The following is a 15571-nucleotide window of genomic DNA, read 5'->3' on the forward strand; positions in this document are numbered from 1 at the left end:
AAACTGTAAGGGGGGTGAATCTTTATACAGCTTACTAAACTAGCCAATAGGTTTCAGCAACCAGACTTCATTCAGCCTGCCTCAGTTCCAACCACACTCCTGCCTTTGACACAGACATGTGACATGCCCCCCCACTACAAAAGACTAAAACAAGAAGAACCAAAAGCTTTTCTTCAGTTCGTGCTTTATCTGCACTTTAGTTGAGTCTATTGCCTTGAAAGCTCTTCAAAATCATCACTGGTAAGTCAGCTGGTGGCCCATTCGTCCAGAGATCAACTTGCTGCCACTGTGCACGAACCAAGCTGAATCCTAAACCACACAAGGTCTACAGCGGGCTGAAGACATCCAGCTAACTCAAAAGGAAGAGACCTTCTTTGAGGACTCTGCTTCATTCACCTCAATGCCTTCTTGTTTGATGTTAGGAAAAACTGTCAAAGCTGCCTGCACACCCAAGTGGGTGCATTGTGAAGAGACTATCATCCTGCTGCCTGTTGATAGACAGCCGACTCAAGCTAAGTCACCATGTGGAATCCAAGATGCTCCAAAACACGCAAGAACTCTAGGCGAGATCAGCAAGCCAAGCTGGTAAGTGAGACCGGAGACACCTGAGAATGCCCGAGAGAGCAGAGAAGATGACGTAATTTTATGATTTTGTCGTCCAGGGCAGCCTCCACTCAGCAGAGGTGAAGGCGACGTTGGTAGAGCATCCAAAGGATGAAAGATGTTAGACAGCTCCAAATCAGTAGCATCATCCAGGGAATCATAGAGGAAAAGAGAGCGTCTCTTCTTGCCCTTAATCACTGAGGCCCAAGTGGAACAGCCAAGATATGGGTCGTCTCTATTAGGGTGTTTTACTTTCACTGGTACACTAATTGATAATCTAATAATCTAATCGACGCTTTAGCAAGGCTAGCCAGGAGCAGAGGTCTGTCTGCTACCGGAGAAGGACTGAGATGAGCTGCTCAATGGGGGCTAACTTACCCTTGATCTCCAAGATAAACAAGGAAGTGGCCAGATGTGAGGAGGTGAGAGAGTAAGCAGGGTTTGAACCTCTCTCAATAGCTTTTTTCAGTCGTCACACAAATATTTTTTGTCACTTTTTGCACACACAACCAAGTGCAACACTATGACTGCCGTCCAGGACTGTCTGACAGTACTGGATTATCATGCCTTGCCCTTCTCTGTGATGGCCAGCATCTCTCTGCTGCTTTAATGTGGGCATTCAGACAACCTGCAATTGTGTGGTAATTGTGTTGCAACCTGTGCAACTGCACACTTTTGCATCCCATTGTAGCTCTTTGCAAAATGAGGTTGAGGTCCTCAAACAACTAAGCATTATATGGCCATTCCTGTGTACCAATGTATGTTGAGGAGTGTCCATGTGTGCTTGCTCTTGTTGGTTTGGAATGAGGTGGGAACATGGTCTGCCCTCTCTATCACACAGTTGTGTTGTTGCAACATGCTTGCATTATAAAGTGTCTACTGCTAGGATCTAGTGCTGGATTAAGGTCTCATAGCCTTTAGGAGTTACTGATAAAAATAGTCTGCGACCAAACCTAAGAAAATAACATAGCAAAAGAAGTGTTGTTCTGTTGAAGGATATGTATTGTGTCTTCTTACCTGGAGGTGTTTGACAATGTTTACCACCTCTCGGGTGGAATAGGGGTAGGTGATGGTGCCCTGGTCCGCCATGGACCTCAGCTCTCCAAAGGCAGCCACCAGCTTCTGCAGAGTAGCATCGGGAACATTGGGGCCATACTGTTTAAGCATTGCCAGCTCTGCCTGGGGCTTTGGATTGTCCACAGCATGGCAGCTAAAAATATCACCTGTTTAGAGGACAATAACCCATCAATTAGCTCAATAACAGCTAAATTTCTAACTATGCACTAGTGCTTTGCTGATCCCTGCAAAAACAACAAACAATATAATTGATGCAAAATCTGAAACCAGGCCACACCGATACATAATCCAGTTGCAGAGACTCAGCAGCAGACCTGAAGTTCCAGTCTAAGACGCATCACCAACAGTCAACTACGCAACAGCAGCAGTTTAAACATGCAGATGTAGACCTGATAACATGCAGCATCTACATGCAAGGAATGTAACAGCTGCTGCTGTATTGACTGGTTTAGAGGACTTTGAGTAAGTCTTGAAAGACCCTTAAATTCCAGGCTTTGCACTTCTCAGTCTAACTTCAAAAGAAATCCTACATGGAGCACCCTGATGGCCTGGAGGTCCAAGCTGCTGGCCATGAGTTGCAGTGTCCACAGTTCAAGTCTACCCAGGGACCTTTGTTACATGTCATTCTCCATCCATACCTTCCCCCAATTTCTGCCATGTCTGCTGTTTCCTGCTTTCTAATGCTTCCCATTGCAGGCCCTTGGCCTTGGTCTCCTATGGATGTCTAACAACCAAATTTTGTGGCTTCAGAAAACAGCAGATGATTGTTTTTTTTCCTCTGAAGGGCAGAGAACAATTCAGATTACCTGACGCAAGCCATATCAGTCACACTTTTTGAATTTATCTGAGCACCTTATTTTCATGTACATCAGTTTACCATTAAATAAAAGAGCAGATTACTAGTCCTCTGCTGCAGCTTGTGGGTGAGTGTGCGTGTATGCATGTGTGTTTACCTAGAGCTCCAAAAAAGTCATTGCCCAGGAAAGGAAAACCAGGTCGGTTAGCCAAGACAAGCATCCTGAAGTCTGGGTGCATGACTATGGTGTTGGGCCTCCCCTCAGCTCCGTGTGCATCTTTGGAGGAGACAAAATCATAGTTAGCAAATGAAATGACAAGCAAAAATACACACAAACAGGGACACATATTTTGTGTTTCTGCATCTGTTTCTGCCACTACCCTCTTTCTAATTTGCAATGTTTTGATATGATATGTGTGACTGAGTTTGACACACGCCTACAACTACTTTCATCTTTTAAGAAGAAAGTGAAAGAGGTGAGAAATGCTCAAATCTGATTGATTGCAATAACAAAAATCCTAGAGCCTTTCTTTAGGCACAATTAGTCGACTGGCAAACCCTGACCCTCCCCCTGTACCAGCCTTTTCTAATACTGACTACAAAGTGTTTTTATCAACCTTTGTGGATAAGATCACTGACATAAAGTCTAGAATGTTGCCTTCCTGTACACCTGAGGTTGACTGTCTGGCTCATGTATCTCTATTCAGTGAGTTTAGCTGGAAGAACTCACAGCCACTGTCTCTCAAATGCACCCTTCCTCTCGCCTTCTTGACCTTGTTCCAACCTCTTTTCTGAAGATGTTTGTAGTTCCTTAGGACCATAAATACTCTCCATTGTGTATAGCTCTCTTACATCTGGCTGTGTGTCTGATTATTATTCAGGCACTCTTAAACATGTCAAACCATGACCCATTGCTTTCCAGTAACTGTAGACCTACTGTATATCGAAACCTCCTTTTATTTCCATGGTCTTGGAAAAATTAGTATGTCAACAACTTGTAGGGCTCCTGGACAACAATGAGATCTTTGATAAATTCCAGTCTGATTTTCATTTGAAGCACAAAACTGAAACTGCTCAATTCAAATGATATTTTAATGTGTGCTGATTCTGGGAAATGTTTACTTCTTCTGCTGCATGAACTACGTGCAGCTTTCGACACTTGACCATTCTGTACTACTTAGTAGGCTTCAGCAATGGACAGGTGTAACAAGGTCTCCCCTGGACTGGTTTGCCTCCTATTTCAGACAGTTTTTTGTGGCCATTGATCACTACGTCTCTTCACCTGCTCAGCTGACATGGGGTGTACCTCAGGGTTCAATCCTTGGTCTCACTCTTTGCTCCCTGTACATGCTTCCCCCTGTGTTCTTAATTTGCCGATTTAAGATTACTTCTCGTCACTGTGGATGATACCCAGCTATATTTTTCGTTCAAATCAGATGACCTCAGTAAGCTCTCTACCTTGCAAGATTGCCGAACGATTATCAAGGATTGGATATCAGATATCTTCCTCCAACTTAAACCTGAAAAAACAGAGGTTCCTCATCATAGGCCCTGAGAGCATTTCTGATAAAGTATGGCAGCGTTATGGTCTTTCAGCAGCTGATGTTTTAGCTAAAGTTTTGCAAGATATGATATCTTAAGTGGCACATAAAGCAAGAGGTCAAATATTATTTCTTCCAACAAAGAAACACTGCCAAATTCAAAGATGTATTGTACCTTCGAGATCCCAAAAAAAAAAACAAAAAAAAACCAAAACATGTTTTTGTTTCTTCCCATCTTGATTATTGTAATTTCATTGTTTTCCATGCTGAATCGCTCTTCTGTGTCTTGCCACATTAAATTTCGTTAGTTGGCCAATCTATGTTGGTTTCCAACAGAATTCAGAATTGATTTTAAACCTCCTTTAATCACCTATGAAGGCCTTTTGGCTGTCCTGAAATCTGAAATCAAAGATGACAGAGCTCTTGGAGTCTTTCCCTAGTCTTAAAGAACACAGTCAGTCGATAATTTCAAGACGCTGTTGAAAACTCAACTGTTTGTTTAGCACTTTGTCCTGTAAAGTCTGCTTGTCTTCTGTGTAGTTTTATGTTTTGATTGATTTTTTTCATATTGTTATTCTCTGTTTTAACTTTCTATTTTTTCTTCAATGTTTGCATTTTATACCACCTAACTCGAAAAGTAAAGGATTTGAAAAGGGGCTTTATAAATAAAGTCTACTTTCTCAGTGTTCTGATAGCACTGGGAGCCATGTCAAATTTGTGTTTATGAAGTGTCAAGGTTGTATTTACATTCCTCTGTGAAAAGCAGCCTCTCAGGAATGGCGAAGCTCTCAGCAACTAGTATGATTACGTGGGACTACTTGGAAAATCTACAAGTTTACAGTCCAGCATGACTCCAAATCTACTGGTACCTGTCCATAAAGGCTTTTATCCTAAGCCTCCTTCAGTGGCCTGCATCTTACGTTTTACTCGTGTTTGTCTTCTAGGCGATCCAATCCTCATCTCATCCATTTTATGGTCCTACTTCTATCTGTGCACTGTATCTGGGACATGTCTACTGTCAAGGTGTTAAACCCTGCATGTGCGTGTGAATGTGCATGTGTGTGTACCTGAGACGATTCTGCGTCCATCGGCCAGGATCATCTCCCCGCTCTCCACCAGGGTTTTGAGGATGCATGTGACATTAGTGGGAGCTTTGTCTGCTTCATCAATCACTAAGATGTGACCCAGTTTCACTGCCTTCACCTGTGCGCGCGCGCACACACACACACACACACACACACACACACACACACACACAAACAAAATGTATTGTAAAAAGGTATTGCTGAACCTCTTGTCTGGTGGCTCTTCATTAGCTAAGAGGTAAAGAAGTTAAAGGAGGCTGAGAAAACCAAATACAGGTGGGTAGAGTATGGAAGCTGGGTGGCAGAGACAGAAAAAGACCACAATTCCTTGTTTTCCCTAATGCTATTATGATACAATTGGCTTTCACATATGTCTAACATGTAGGATACTTTTAAGAGTTTTCACATGCAAGTATTGCAAAAGACAAGAACCATAAATATAAAGAAGAAACTTACAATACAATTTGTGTCAAATACATCTGTTTTAAAATGAATGGAGCCGTACGGCGAAAAGTGCAAAATACTGACTAAGTAATGTGCAAATGTTCATAGTATAGCATAAAGAATGCATGTAAAATAATGATCCAAAGATTTGTGTTGATGTCATCCGTCAAGTTAGACATGAAACTTCATGTTAATGTGATGTGCAGAGCACATGGGGCCAAAAATTTTCAAAAGCAAGCACTTTAACATGTAATTGAACCATAAATCTATGAGGCCACAATGTGCTGTCAGCAAAGACCAAATGGCCACGCAGCCAGCTGATTATCTACAGGACCACAACTGATGACTGAAGAGAGAGTCCACACTTTTCTGCATTTCATCCTTTTTTTTGCATGTACTGGGATGTTAAATACAGTGGTTGACAAGGGCAAACGCGCTGCAATGGCCCAAAACATTTCCATTATGAGAAATGTGCTGCAGCGTCAGAAAAGATGCCAATTCAAAAACATCTGAAAATCCAAAAAACAGGAACGCTGGCCAGGTGTCACCACTCAGTGAATGGTTTTAAAATATTTAGTAGATATGTAAGGGAAATGATCCCAGAAAAGTACCCATGAAGGAAGCGTGCGTGTGCCTGCGTGTGTGTGCGTCTTGCTAACTGACCAGAGGTGAATCCTCGTATGTGATGATGCCATTTCGGACTGAGGGCTGCAGGGTCAAAGTCTGGACAGTTGTATCCCTGGTGGGGCAGAAAACAAAGTTAGACACACACACAGACACACACATACACAGTAGTGGCTGATGCCTAAAGTACTTGCATATCTGGTTTCTTTAGCTGGAAACCATTTTATGACCAGATGCAGGCCAGTGAACAAGGGTGTCAGTAACACTGTACTCTGCCTCCCTGGTGGTGTCCAGAATTATCCCTCCCTCTTTCTCTGAACATCTCTCTCTCCAGCCCACCTACCAGCCCTCCCTCTCTCCTTGATATCTCACAGTGTGACCCAGGAGCTGTCCTAGTTTCCTTCCTGGCTGGCTGCATCTCTCTTGCTTTTCTGAGTCACATCTCTGTAGGCTTTCAGTCACAGGCTCCCAAAAGCCACATGCACAGATCTTCCTGCCTCTGCTGGGGTCTAATATTAGCTGCTGCTACAGTAGCTAACCAGGCCACATCCATGTTCAGCTCCACTTTGACTTTCACAAGACTTTGACAAAGTGCACACACACACAAGCCAAGAGGAGAAACTGGTTGTTTCTACATGTGTATGTGCTGCTGAGCTGATGTTTGACCATAGATTCAGTCTCACTGCCCACCACTGAATCTGCCATTGATGTCGGACTGGATTGAATCGTTTTTCTTTTCTCCAGGTTTGCAGAAGTGACAACTTTTATTGGCATCCTGTTTGGTGTCCATCTCCCATCACAGAGTCTTTTGTCTCTGAAACATTGGCTCCTTATTAGTGCCAAGATCAATACAAGGCCAATCTCTGCCTCTGATTGATTAAAGCTATATTCAAGGATGATTTCACAGCACACAACATATTGATCTACAGATGAGCAACCCTGACCTAATTTTCCTGAGGTTTGATTGAGTGAGTGCTTATAGAAGCAGTGAACCCCAGTTAAAAAAGAATTCTTCAAATGGTTCTTCTCTAATACGGGCATGTGACATCCTTGTTCTAGTGAAGGATGACCTAATTGGCGGATGATAAAAATAGTATCTGACAACCTGAGATGGGAAAGAGAAAATTCTGGCTGCTCACATCTCCCTTAAATAGGCTCAGTTCATCTTATTGGAAAATTCCAAGTACTTTAAAGAAGCACGTGTTTTTCACTCCTGAAAAGCATTATAGTTTGCAAATCACAGTAGACCGATAGCCACTCAAGAATCCAACAGCAACAAGATGTAGTCTAAGACACCGCCATGGAATGAGCCTGAGACTCAATTTTTAATGATGAAAAATAATAAAATGTCCCTCAATGGATGATTGATATTGAACCTGTGAGCTGTTCTGCAGCTGGTGACCCACACATGAAAACCTCTACACATGAGAGCATAAGTTAGGCTCACATGAGCTACATGAATGAAACTGCATTGAGAAGAATTGAAAAGAACCTATTGCGCTTTTTTCAAAGATGTTCAGAGACAGATTGAGACAGTGACCCTGAATGGAAAAAGTCAGAGGCTTTCTGGAGAAGCTCAAAACACTGAAGCAGGATTAAAAAGTGTAAGAATATAGACTGACATTTGTTAGTTCTCTTTAAGCGTGTAGGCGCAGAGGAAACGTTCACAAGTTCATGTAAAAAAAAGAACCTTAATTATTTTCTAATCTTACATGTTAACATGATAGTTTAGACTTTTTAGTTCCTCAGCTTCTTAGTGCAAAGTGTTTGTGGAAAGCACTTGAGTCTCCTCACCTGTGGAGCTGCAGGTATTCTCTAGGCCTGTTCAGAAGGTGCAGGAAGCGGTCCACTATTTTATTCTTACCCACGCCCTGTGGACAGATATGAAGACAAAACACTGAGAAACCAGCCCCATTTCATGATATCAATCGTGATGCACCAACTGTGTTTCAGTAACATCGGCTGCAAAGAGAGATGAAGAGGTGTCTATTCCATTTGTAGAGAGACAGCGCTGAGAGGGAGAGCCGAGTGTGTCCCTGAAGTTTTGATGGTGCTATGTTGTGACAGGGGCTGTTTTCTGGGACTCCCACTGGCTTCCCACAGAGCCTGCCTCTCCTGGATGGGTGCTGAGTCTCTCGGCCAGTCTGTCAGACATCCAGTAAGCCGCTCTGACAGCTCCTAATGTCTCAGCTTTGCCCATGCACGGTCATGCGCTCAAATTTGCAAATAGCTTCTCCCACTCAGTCTCTCACATGCGTGTGCACACGCAAACATTAATGCAAAAACACACACAGATAGCCTCCCCTGGGCTGCTGGTACAACACGTCCACTTTCACTCCATCCTCCTCTCTCCTCCTGTTAAAACTGTCCATTAGGACCTGACTAGGGGCACAGAGCGTCCCCAAGGAAGTGCTACATGTTTCCTCATGCCCACAGTGAGCAGTGAGTCAGTGGGGTTGGAGGATGATATCAGGGTGCAGTGTTTCATAACTCTTCTCTCCATGCTCAAACAGGGCTGACATGTGTCGCCTACTACAAAGTGGAATCATGACAGTGACCATGATTGGACCTCTATGGATAAAGGCTCTTGAGGCAAAGGCTCAAAACGGCTTTTTTTTCTGGGGACAGGGGATTTTTTTTAAGTAAAGCAGGAAGTTGAACGTTTGAGACTACTTTCCATCTGTCACTCACCTGGTTGCCCACCAAGAGGAGGTGCTCTCCTAGTAGAAAGTCTTTCAACATGTCTTTCATCACCAACATGTGCTGCAGAGAAAAAACAGACAAACACTCAACTCAAGAAACAGCTCAGAAAGCCCAATTCGTTTCATGGCCGTCAATCGAACCAAGGCGGGCATTGTGGTGACCTGCATATTACATATTAGGAAAAAAGTACTGTTGTCTCTGTTTGAAGGTAGGATGCATGAGTTTGTGCAAAAATGTTTGCTTTGTCCGTTCTCTGCTCCCCTTGTGTTTTAGAACTGTGCTTCTACTCAGAAGACTGAAAACAGGTCAGTCAAAGTAGGGCATCCTCCTTGCTCTCATCCGATCACGCCCTCATCCACTATTTTCAGTCAATACAAGCAGGCAGAGGAAAAGGGGCAGAATGAGGACAGAGAGAAAGAGAGGAGCAACAAGATAAATCTGGGTCACGTGGCATCATCAGTATTATCAGAGGACATCAGCGTGTCACCTCCTGAGACGGATCCTCCCTGGGATCAAACGTGAGACACCGGCATCAAGGTTTCACCTGGTGGATGGGCATGTCATTTTATCCCAACCTAACGTGTGCAAAAGTCTATTCAACATCATCAAAACCCAAACCTGCTATTAACTCAACTCAACTGAAATGAGCAGAGCAGGAAGTGACAACTAACAAAACATCAGAAGCAGTACATAAGTAAGTCTAAGTGTACTGGCTGCTGTTGAGAACTGGATTCACATTTCAGTTGCTTGAGTTATTCTAAAAGCACATTGTCAGTGGTGATTGCAGCTACAAGCTAACCGCAACCGTTCGATGAAATCAACAACTGGTGTCTTCCTGCTGTACACACACCAGCATAATGCAGCGCTGATGTAAAGTCAGATTGTTTCCTTATCCAATAAAGTCCATCATAAACAGCAGTAAGAGGTCGGCCACAGTGTACTGGGGCAGATTTTACCAGCAGGCCAGGATTGAGATTAGCATCCCTGAGACTCCAGTGTATCTATGGCCTTGGGAAATATCAGCTAATACCAGAACTAAAAGTCAAATCCTTCCTAATAAAATAATGTCACATACTGCAGCAAAGACAGAGTAACATTAATAACAGCACGGAAAAAGAAGGATGAGACTGAAGGGGGAAAGCTGTCTTTTCATTGGTGTATGACCTCATTTGAATGGACAATACTGCGAATATTGTGCGGTGAAGGACACAAGCTGATCTTTCTCAGTTTGAGAGAAAAAACAAAAACAACGGATTATTATTTATTGTTTCTAATCCAAGTTTTTGCCCTTATGTGATCAAATCTGGGTCATGTCCTGGAAATAAATGGCATTTTTTTCTGGCTCTCTTTTCTAATCACACAAGGATTGGAGAAATGCTGTCTTGCAGTTACAGATTTGGTTTGGGGTGACATGCAAGAAGCATGTCTGGTAGAGAGTTGTGAGCTGTGTGTGTCATTACCTGAGGATTATCATAGAAGAGCACGTCTGGAACCTTAATTTTCTCATTGGGGTTGTAGACAGGAGCAGACACATTGCCAATAGTCAACACACCGTCCTTCACTGTACCTGGAGAAATACAGGAGGCGGTCACTGTGTGTGTGTGTGTGTGTGTGTGTGTGTGTGTGTGTGTGTGTGTGTGTGCGCGTGTGTGTGTGTGACACTGGGGATCTTTAACATAGTCTTTTGCAGTTCATTACTGAGCAACTCCACAGTAACGCAAACTTATTATTAATCGTGCAACTTCAGTGATGGTTACTGCAGGATAAAATACGTAAAACGTGATGTAACCTTAACCATCACTGGCATTATTAAATTTGATTGGTGCTACCAGCTGTCATGCACTGCTCATAAAACTCACAATAAAACAAAAATCACACACACTGAAATGATCTTCTTTTTCCGAGCCTTGACCTCTAATCATAACGATCACATGTACGACCCAGATGAGAGGAGCGGTCTTGATATCCTGAGGCTAAAGCTGTGCCTGTCATTTTTACTTTTAAAGACACAGAAACTATTTTGTTTGAATGGTTTCTTTTGAGGATACTGAAATCCTACTTTCCCTTTCAGATAAATCAGTTGTCTATGCTGTATTTGTTTATAGTCAAAGGTGGACAATTGATACAGAGAGTAAAAAACAGGCAACTGCAGTAAAGAGAAGCGTTTGGCTGACTACAATAACCAGAATTTTTAGTCATAAATGTGCTTGTATGCTTATTGATTTCAACACACACCACACTGAAATCAAATGGAGGAAATGTTCTGACTTGTAACTCAATACAGAATTTATCCTGTAACACTGATGCTGATCCAGTGGCTGGCCTACCATCAAAGCCTGAACCTAAGCCCGGAAAAAGCCCAAAACAGCAGCAAAAGGAATACACACACACAGAACAGTTGAATAAATCTTATCTAGATAGCTGACTGACACTTACAGCTAGTGTCATGAGTGTCATCAGGATATGGCGTGTCCTCTATAGAACAGTTGGCGAGGGTTTTTTCTAGATAGGCACGGGCCAGACTGGGCAGGAACCTGAAATACACATTCACAAGCTCAGTCAATCAAACAGCATTAATGATCACCCTGTTTGTACAGCGCTTAAAAGTGCGTAAAGTACATCACAACCGAGATATGAACTCAAAGGAACGAGGAATACGAGTGCGTGCATGTATTTGTGTGGACCTGGAAAGACAAGCTTTATTGACAGAGCGAGCGATGCTCTCCTCAGGGTACTGAGAGAGACGGCGACAGATCCTCAACAGCTGCCTGGTGGAGAGGGAAGAGGCCAGAGACTGCGCCTGGAGACACACACCATACACGCATAAATTAGATCACACACACGTAAACACACACACGCGCACACACACACACACAGACACTTGCACTTACTGTGGGGTCGTTTGTCTTGCGCAGACTGTGTGTGAGGTGCAGTAGTTGCTCTGCTGCTTCTTGTGGAACATTGTGAGTCTAAAAAGTGAGGAGAAAATAAAGAGAGGTAAACTGATGAAGAGGATGGTATTCAGAGAAGGAGAGAGGAGGACAAAGTTACAGATTCCGTTTCTTAATGCAGAATTGCTTTTTTTCCAGCTGACACAGGCACTCAGTTTCCAGTTTATTCTTAGGTACACCAGCTGCTTTGTGGTGATGTTGAATTGTACCATATTATACAGAGAAGCTATTTAGCCCTCACTGATATAAATGGGGCGGACAAAATAACAGAAACACCTGTCAGTGTAGCGCAATACAATTCAGCACAAATTACAGCCTCCAACATGATCCTACAGCTGAATCACCACCTAATAAACTAGCAACTACGTGTATCTATGCAGTGCATGTGCTTTGCTTTGCAGAGCTTTTAAAGTAACATGCTTTATTGTAACTTCTTATTGGTTGAGCAGTTAAGATACACATCATGTAATGGTAACATTTCCCACAGTGCTCACCCCCCCCCCTTTAAATAACAAGTGAACAACACCACCTGAAGATGAGCAGCGAGGTCAACTTTTAAAAACCCAAACCAACTAAAATTACCACCTTGTTGTTGGTTGTATGATTCTCCCAACCAGTCAAGTTACAGTTTCCATCCATGTGCGTCCAGTCTCATGTAATATACAAAGTGAAGACTTTGAATGAATTCAATAAAAGGTATTTAGTGTATTTATTGGTGAAATGGGAGCTCTGACTATGTTGACATGCATGATTCCAGTGAATCATTTCCAGTGAGGAGGACAGAGGACTGATGGAGAGCTTCATCACATGGTGGAACAACCATCAGCTGAAGCTCAGTATCAGGAAAACCAGTGAGCTTTTGTTGGACTACAACGATTCAAATATGGATGCTGCTGCTGCACAGAAGCTACACATTGTAAAACACGGATGTTTCTCACAGACCTTCAACCCGGCAGCACAGAAGATCTATACAGTGACCAGTTTCAAGGTGGACACCAGTTCAGTATCTGACCAAATGTGAAACATGGTCAAAATCTCTCCCTCTGTTCCTGTGTTGAATAATGGCCATGTTGTGGGGTTCTATCTCACAGTCCTCCTCTGTAACCAAACCAAGACTGACTGACCCAGGGCCGAAGGCAGCCCCTTCCACTAGGCTTAATAATTACACAACATACAATTAACACATTTTTCTACCAGATAAAGTATCTACAGCTTCTTAAACCCAACAATATCTTCAACAAGGATTATTTGCATTTTCATGAACGTTTTCCATTCAACGAAGCAAAATGAATATCAGAAAGAAGAAACAGAATTATGCAGTTCATGTGACCATCAAAGCAAGCAACAACATACTATTTAACAGAGGAAAATGTTACGCCCAAACTCACTGATGGCCTCAATTTAGAAACGGTGAAGGAAAGAGGGATAATGCCGAGGCTTATTAATTTCTCTGGGCAAATGGAAGGGAGAGGGGAAAGTGTGTGTGTGAGAGAGAGAGACAGTGTTATGTGTGTGAGCTGCCCGCGGGCAGTGACCAATCTGCTCCATCACAGGCCAGAAAAAGGTTTTTGTAGAACATCATGATGTCACAGTGAAGGTCACCTTTAACCTTTTGGATTGCCATCACGCCATAGCTATGGCCACAGTGAGGCCACAGTGAGGTCACAGTGACCTTTGACCTTTGCACCACCAAATTCAGTTCATCATTGAGTCCGAGTGGATGTTTTTGCCAGATGTAATGAAATTCTCTGCAGGCGTTCCTGAGATTATCGCGTTGATGAGAGTGGGACGGATGGACGGACAACCTGAGAACATGATGTCTTCAGCTGCTTCAGTTGCTGGTGTGGACGCATTAAAACGCTGCTCGGAAGCTTCACCGCATTCAGCACCACAACTAACTTAACGGAAAGTCTGTTTGTGCTGAGCGTCAACAGGCCCGAGGCCGCAGTGAACGGCCAAACAAGGTCGTCTTTCACTTTGTGTGAAAGTGTGTGTGTGAGGCCTGCACGTTGTTTAACATCACACCTTCCAGTATCACTGCCAAGTCACAGTTTATTTGGAGAAACAGTTGCCGAGCTCTATCATCGCATCCTCTCATTTTTCTTACTCTCAATGAGCGCTGGGAATACATACCAAATGAACCTGTTTCTCATGTCACAGCCCCACACTGTTAAACTCCGTATAGATGCTGGCAAGAGTCCCTTCCCTCGTCTCTGAGTATCAGTCACACTTCAAAGGCAGTGCGGGGCAGAGCAGTGTCTCACGTTTAAAGCTTTCATGTCTCTCTAATTTACAACCGTTCAAAAAGCTCTCAGGCAAGAAATAAAGATGGTAAAATCAATAGCAGGGAAGCAAATAACAGGTGATGGTAAGACCACCGACACAGTGAACACTTATTTATTAGAAACTGTAGCTAGCTAGCTGAATTTCTGTATTCGTGCCTCCTGTAAAATGTAACCTTGTTCAAATTCCTTTGTTTAAATGAGTCAAAGCCAACATAACACTTCCACACTGTTGTCCAGGCCTGTGTGTTCCTGGAGAGAGTCCTTAGTTCTTATATTGCCAATGTAAAATAGCAAGTTGTTGTAAAAAGGTTGTAAAAAGCACAATTTCAGTGTATTTAGTTTTGATCTGATCAGCTCATCAGAATAATGACTGCACTAAAATCATCCTGGATTGTTCACAAATGTTTTAACTGAACACAAAACAGTAACCACTGCAAGAAAACCATTCTTCAGGAGGTATGGAGGTGCATGTTCGTGTGTCTCACCAGTCCCTGTATGAGGCCCATCTCCTCGGCTTTGGCCAGGGGGCTGACTGTGTGGTAGAGGAACATAGTGAGCAGCTCTGGGCTCAACCACTGCTGACCTCTACTGCTGCTGCTGCTTGTACTGGCAGCCACAACAGGGGGCTCTGCCAGGGCCAGCACCCTGAAGGACGGATGGATGGGGAGGATTGACCTGAAAACACACACACGATGGATGACGCTTACACACTAGGAGTGGAAGATACATACAACGGAACATCTGTTCAGCCATGTTTAGGAAGATGTAGAGTGCAGGTGCATGGAGCGTTTGTCGCGGATGTGTGTGTGTGTGTGAGTGTGTCTGTGTGTGTGCATGTCCCACACAATCTGTGTCAGGGACAAAAGCATGACTTTTGACAGCTGGCTACGGAGTCCTCTGATTCAACAGGACAGCACAGTCCATTTCTATCACCCCACAAAGACACCCACACTGCAACAGGATATATTTAGTCTAACGTGGGTGGACGCAGGCGCTAAATCATCATTGTCTTCACCATTATTGACACGTTTTCCCTTTCCTTTAGTGTGTTGTATAGCTTTTTTGTGCATGCAAGACACCTACAAACTCTCCCACAGAAAACACTGCTCCTGATCTGACTGAAATTCTTTGTCAGTAGCCTTTTCTTCTGTTACTTCTCTATGTCACTATGTAACACACCACTATTTCCAGCTTGGTGACCATTCGCCGCCTAAGAGACCATCCCACCCGCCTTACTTTCTGCCGTTGCTATGCAAAGATGTGGAAGGTAACCTGACGAGCAAAGCAACCAATTTCTTTGATGTTGGCTGTAAGAACCAACACAAGTCTTCATCTCCTGCCACCCTCTGAGGACAGATGCAGTGGATTAAATAACTGTATTTCTGATGGAAATGTGAAGTCCACAAGGACTGGAAAACTCTTGTGTGTGCTCACTATTTTACTTTGGACTGCTCTGAGGGCC

General features: G+C 43.3%; 1 protein-coding gene across 3 annotated transcripts in view; it reads right to left on the reverse strand.

Moving 5' to 3' along the window:
* Positions 1-15571, reverse strand: part of vwa8 (von Willebrand factor A domain containing 8) — a 66696-nt gene that overhangs the window by 34708 nt on the left and 16417 nt on the right. For all 3 annotated transcript variants that reach the window (XM_076746085.1, XM_076746084.1, XM_076746086.1), the window contains exons 15-25: positions 14595-14784; positions 11765-11842; positions 11558-11673; positions 11310-11407; positions 10334-10440; positions 8862-8933; positions 7965-8041; positions 6210-6285; positions 5085-5220; positions 2634-2753; positions 1621-1826 (exon numbers count right to left, since the gene is read on the reverse strand). In XM_076746085.1, the coding sequence (XP_076602200.1) occupies positions 1621-1826; positions 2634-2753; positions 5085-5220; positions 6210-6285; positions 7965-8041; positions 8862-8933; positions 10334-10440; positions 11310-11407; positions 11558-11673; positions 11765-11842; positions 14595-14784 (1276 nt within the window). The remainder of the gene's footprint in view (positions 1-1620; positions 1827-2633; positions 2754-5084; positions 5221-6209; positions 6286-7964; positions 8042-8861; positions 8934-10333; positions 10441-11309; positions 11408-11557; positions 11674-11764; positions 11843-14594; positions 14785-15571) is intronic.

Source organism: Chaetodon auriga, chromosome 13, assembly GCF_051107435.1.
Source record: "Chaetodon auriga isolate fChaAug3 chromosome 13, fChaAug3.hap1, whole genome shotgun sequence".
Classification (NCBI taxonomy): domain Eukaryota; kingdom Metazoa; phylum Chordata; class Actinopteri; order Chaetodontiformes; family Chaetodontidae; genus Chaetodon; species Chaetodon auriga.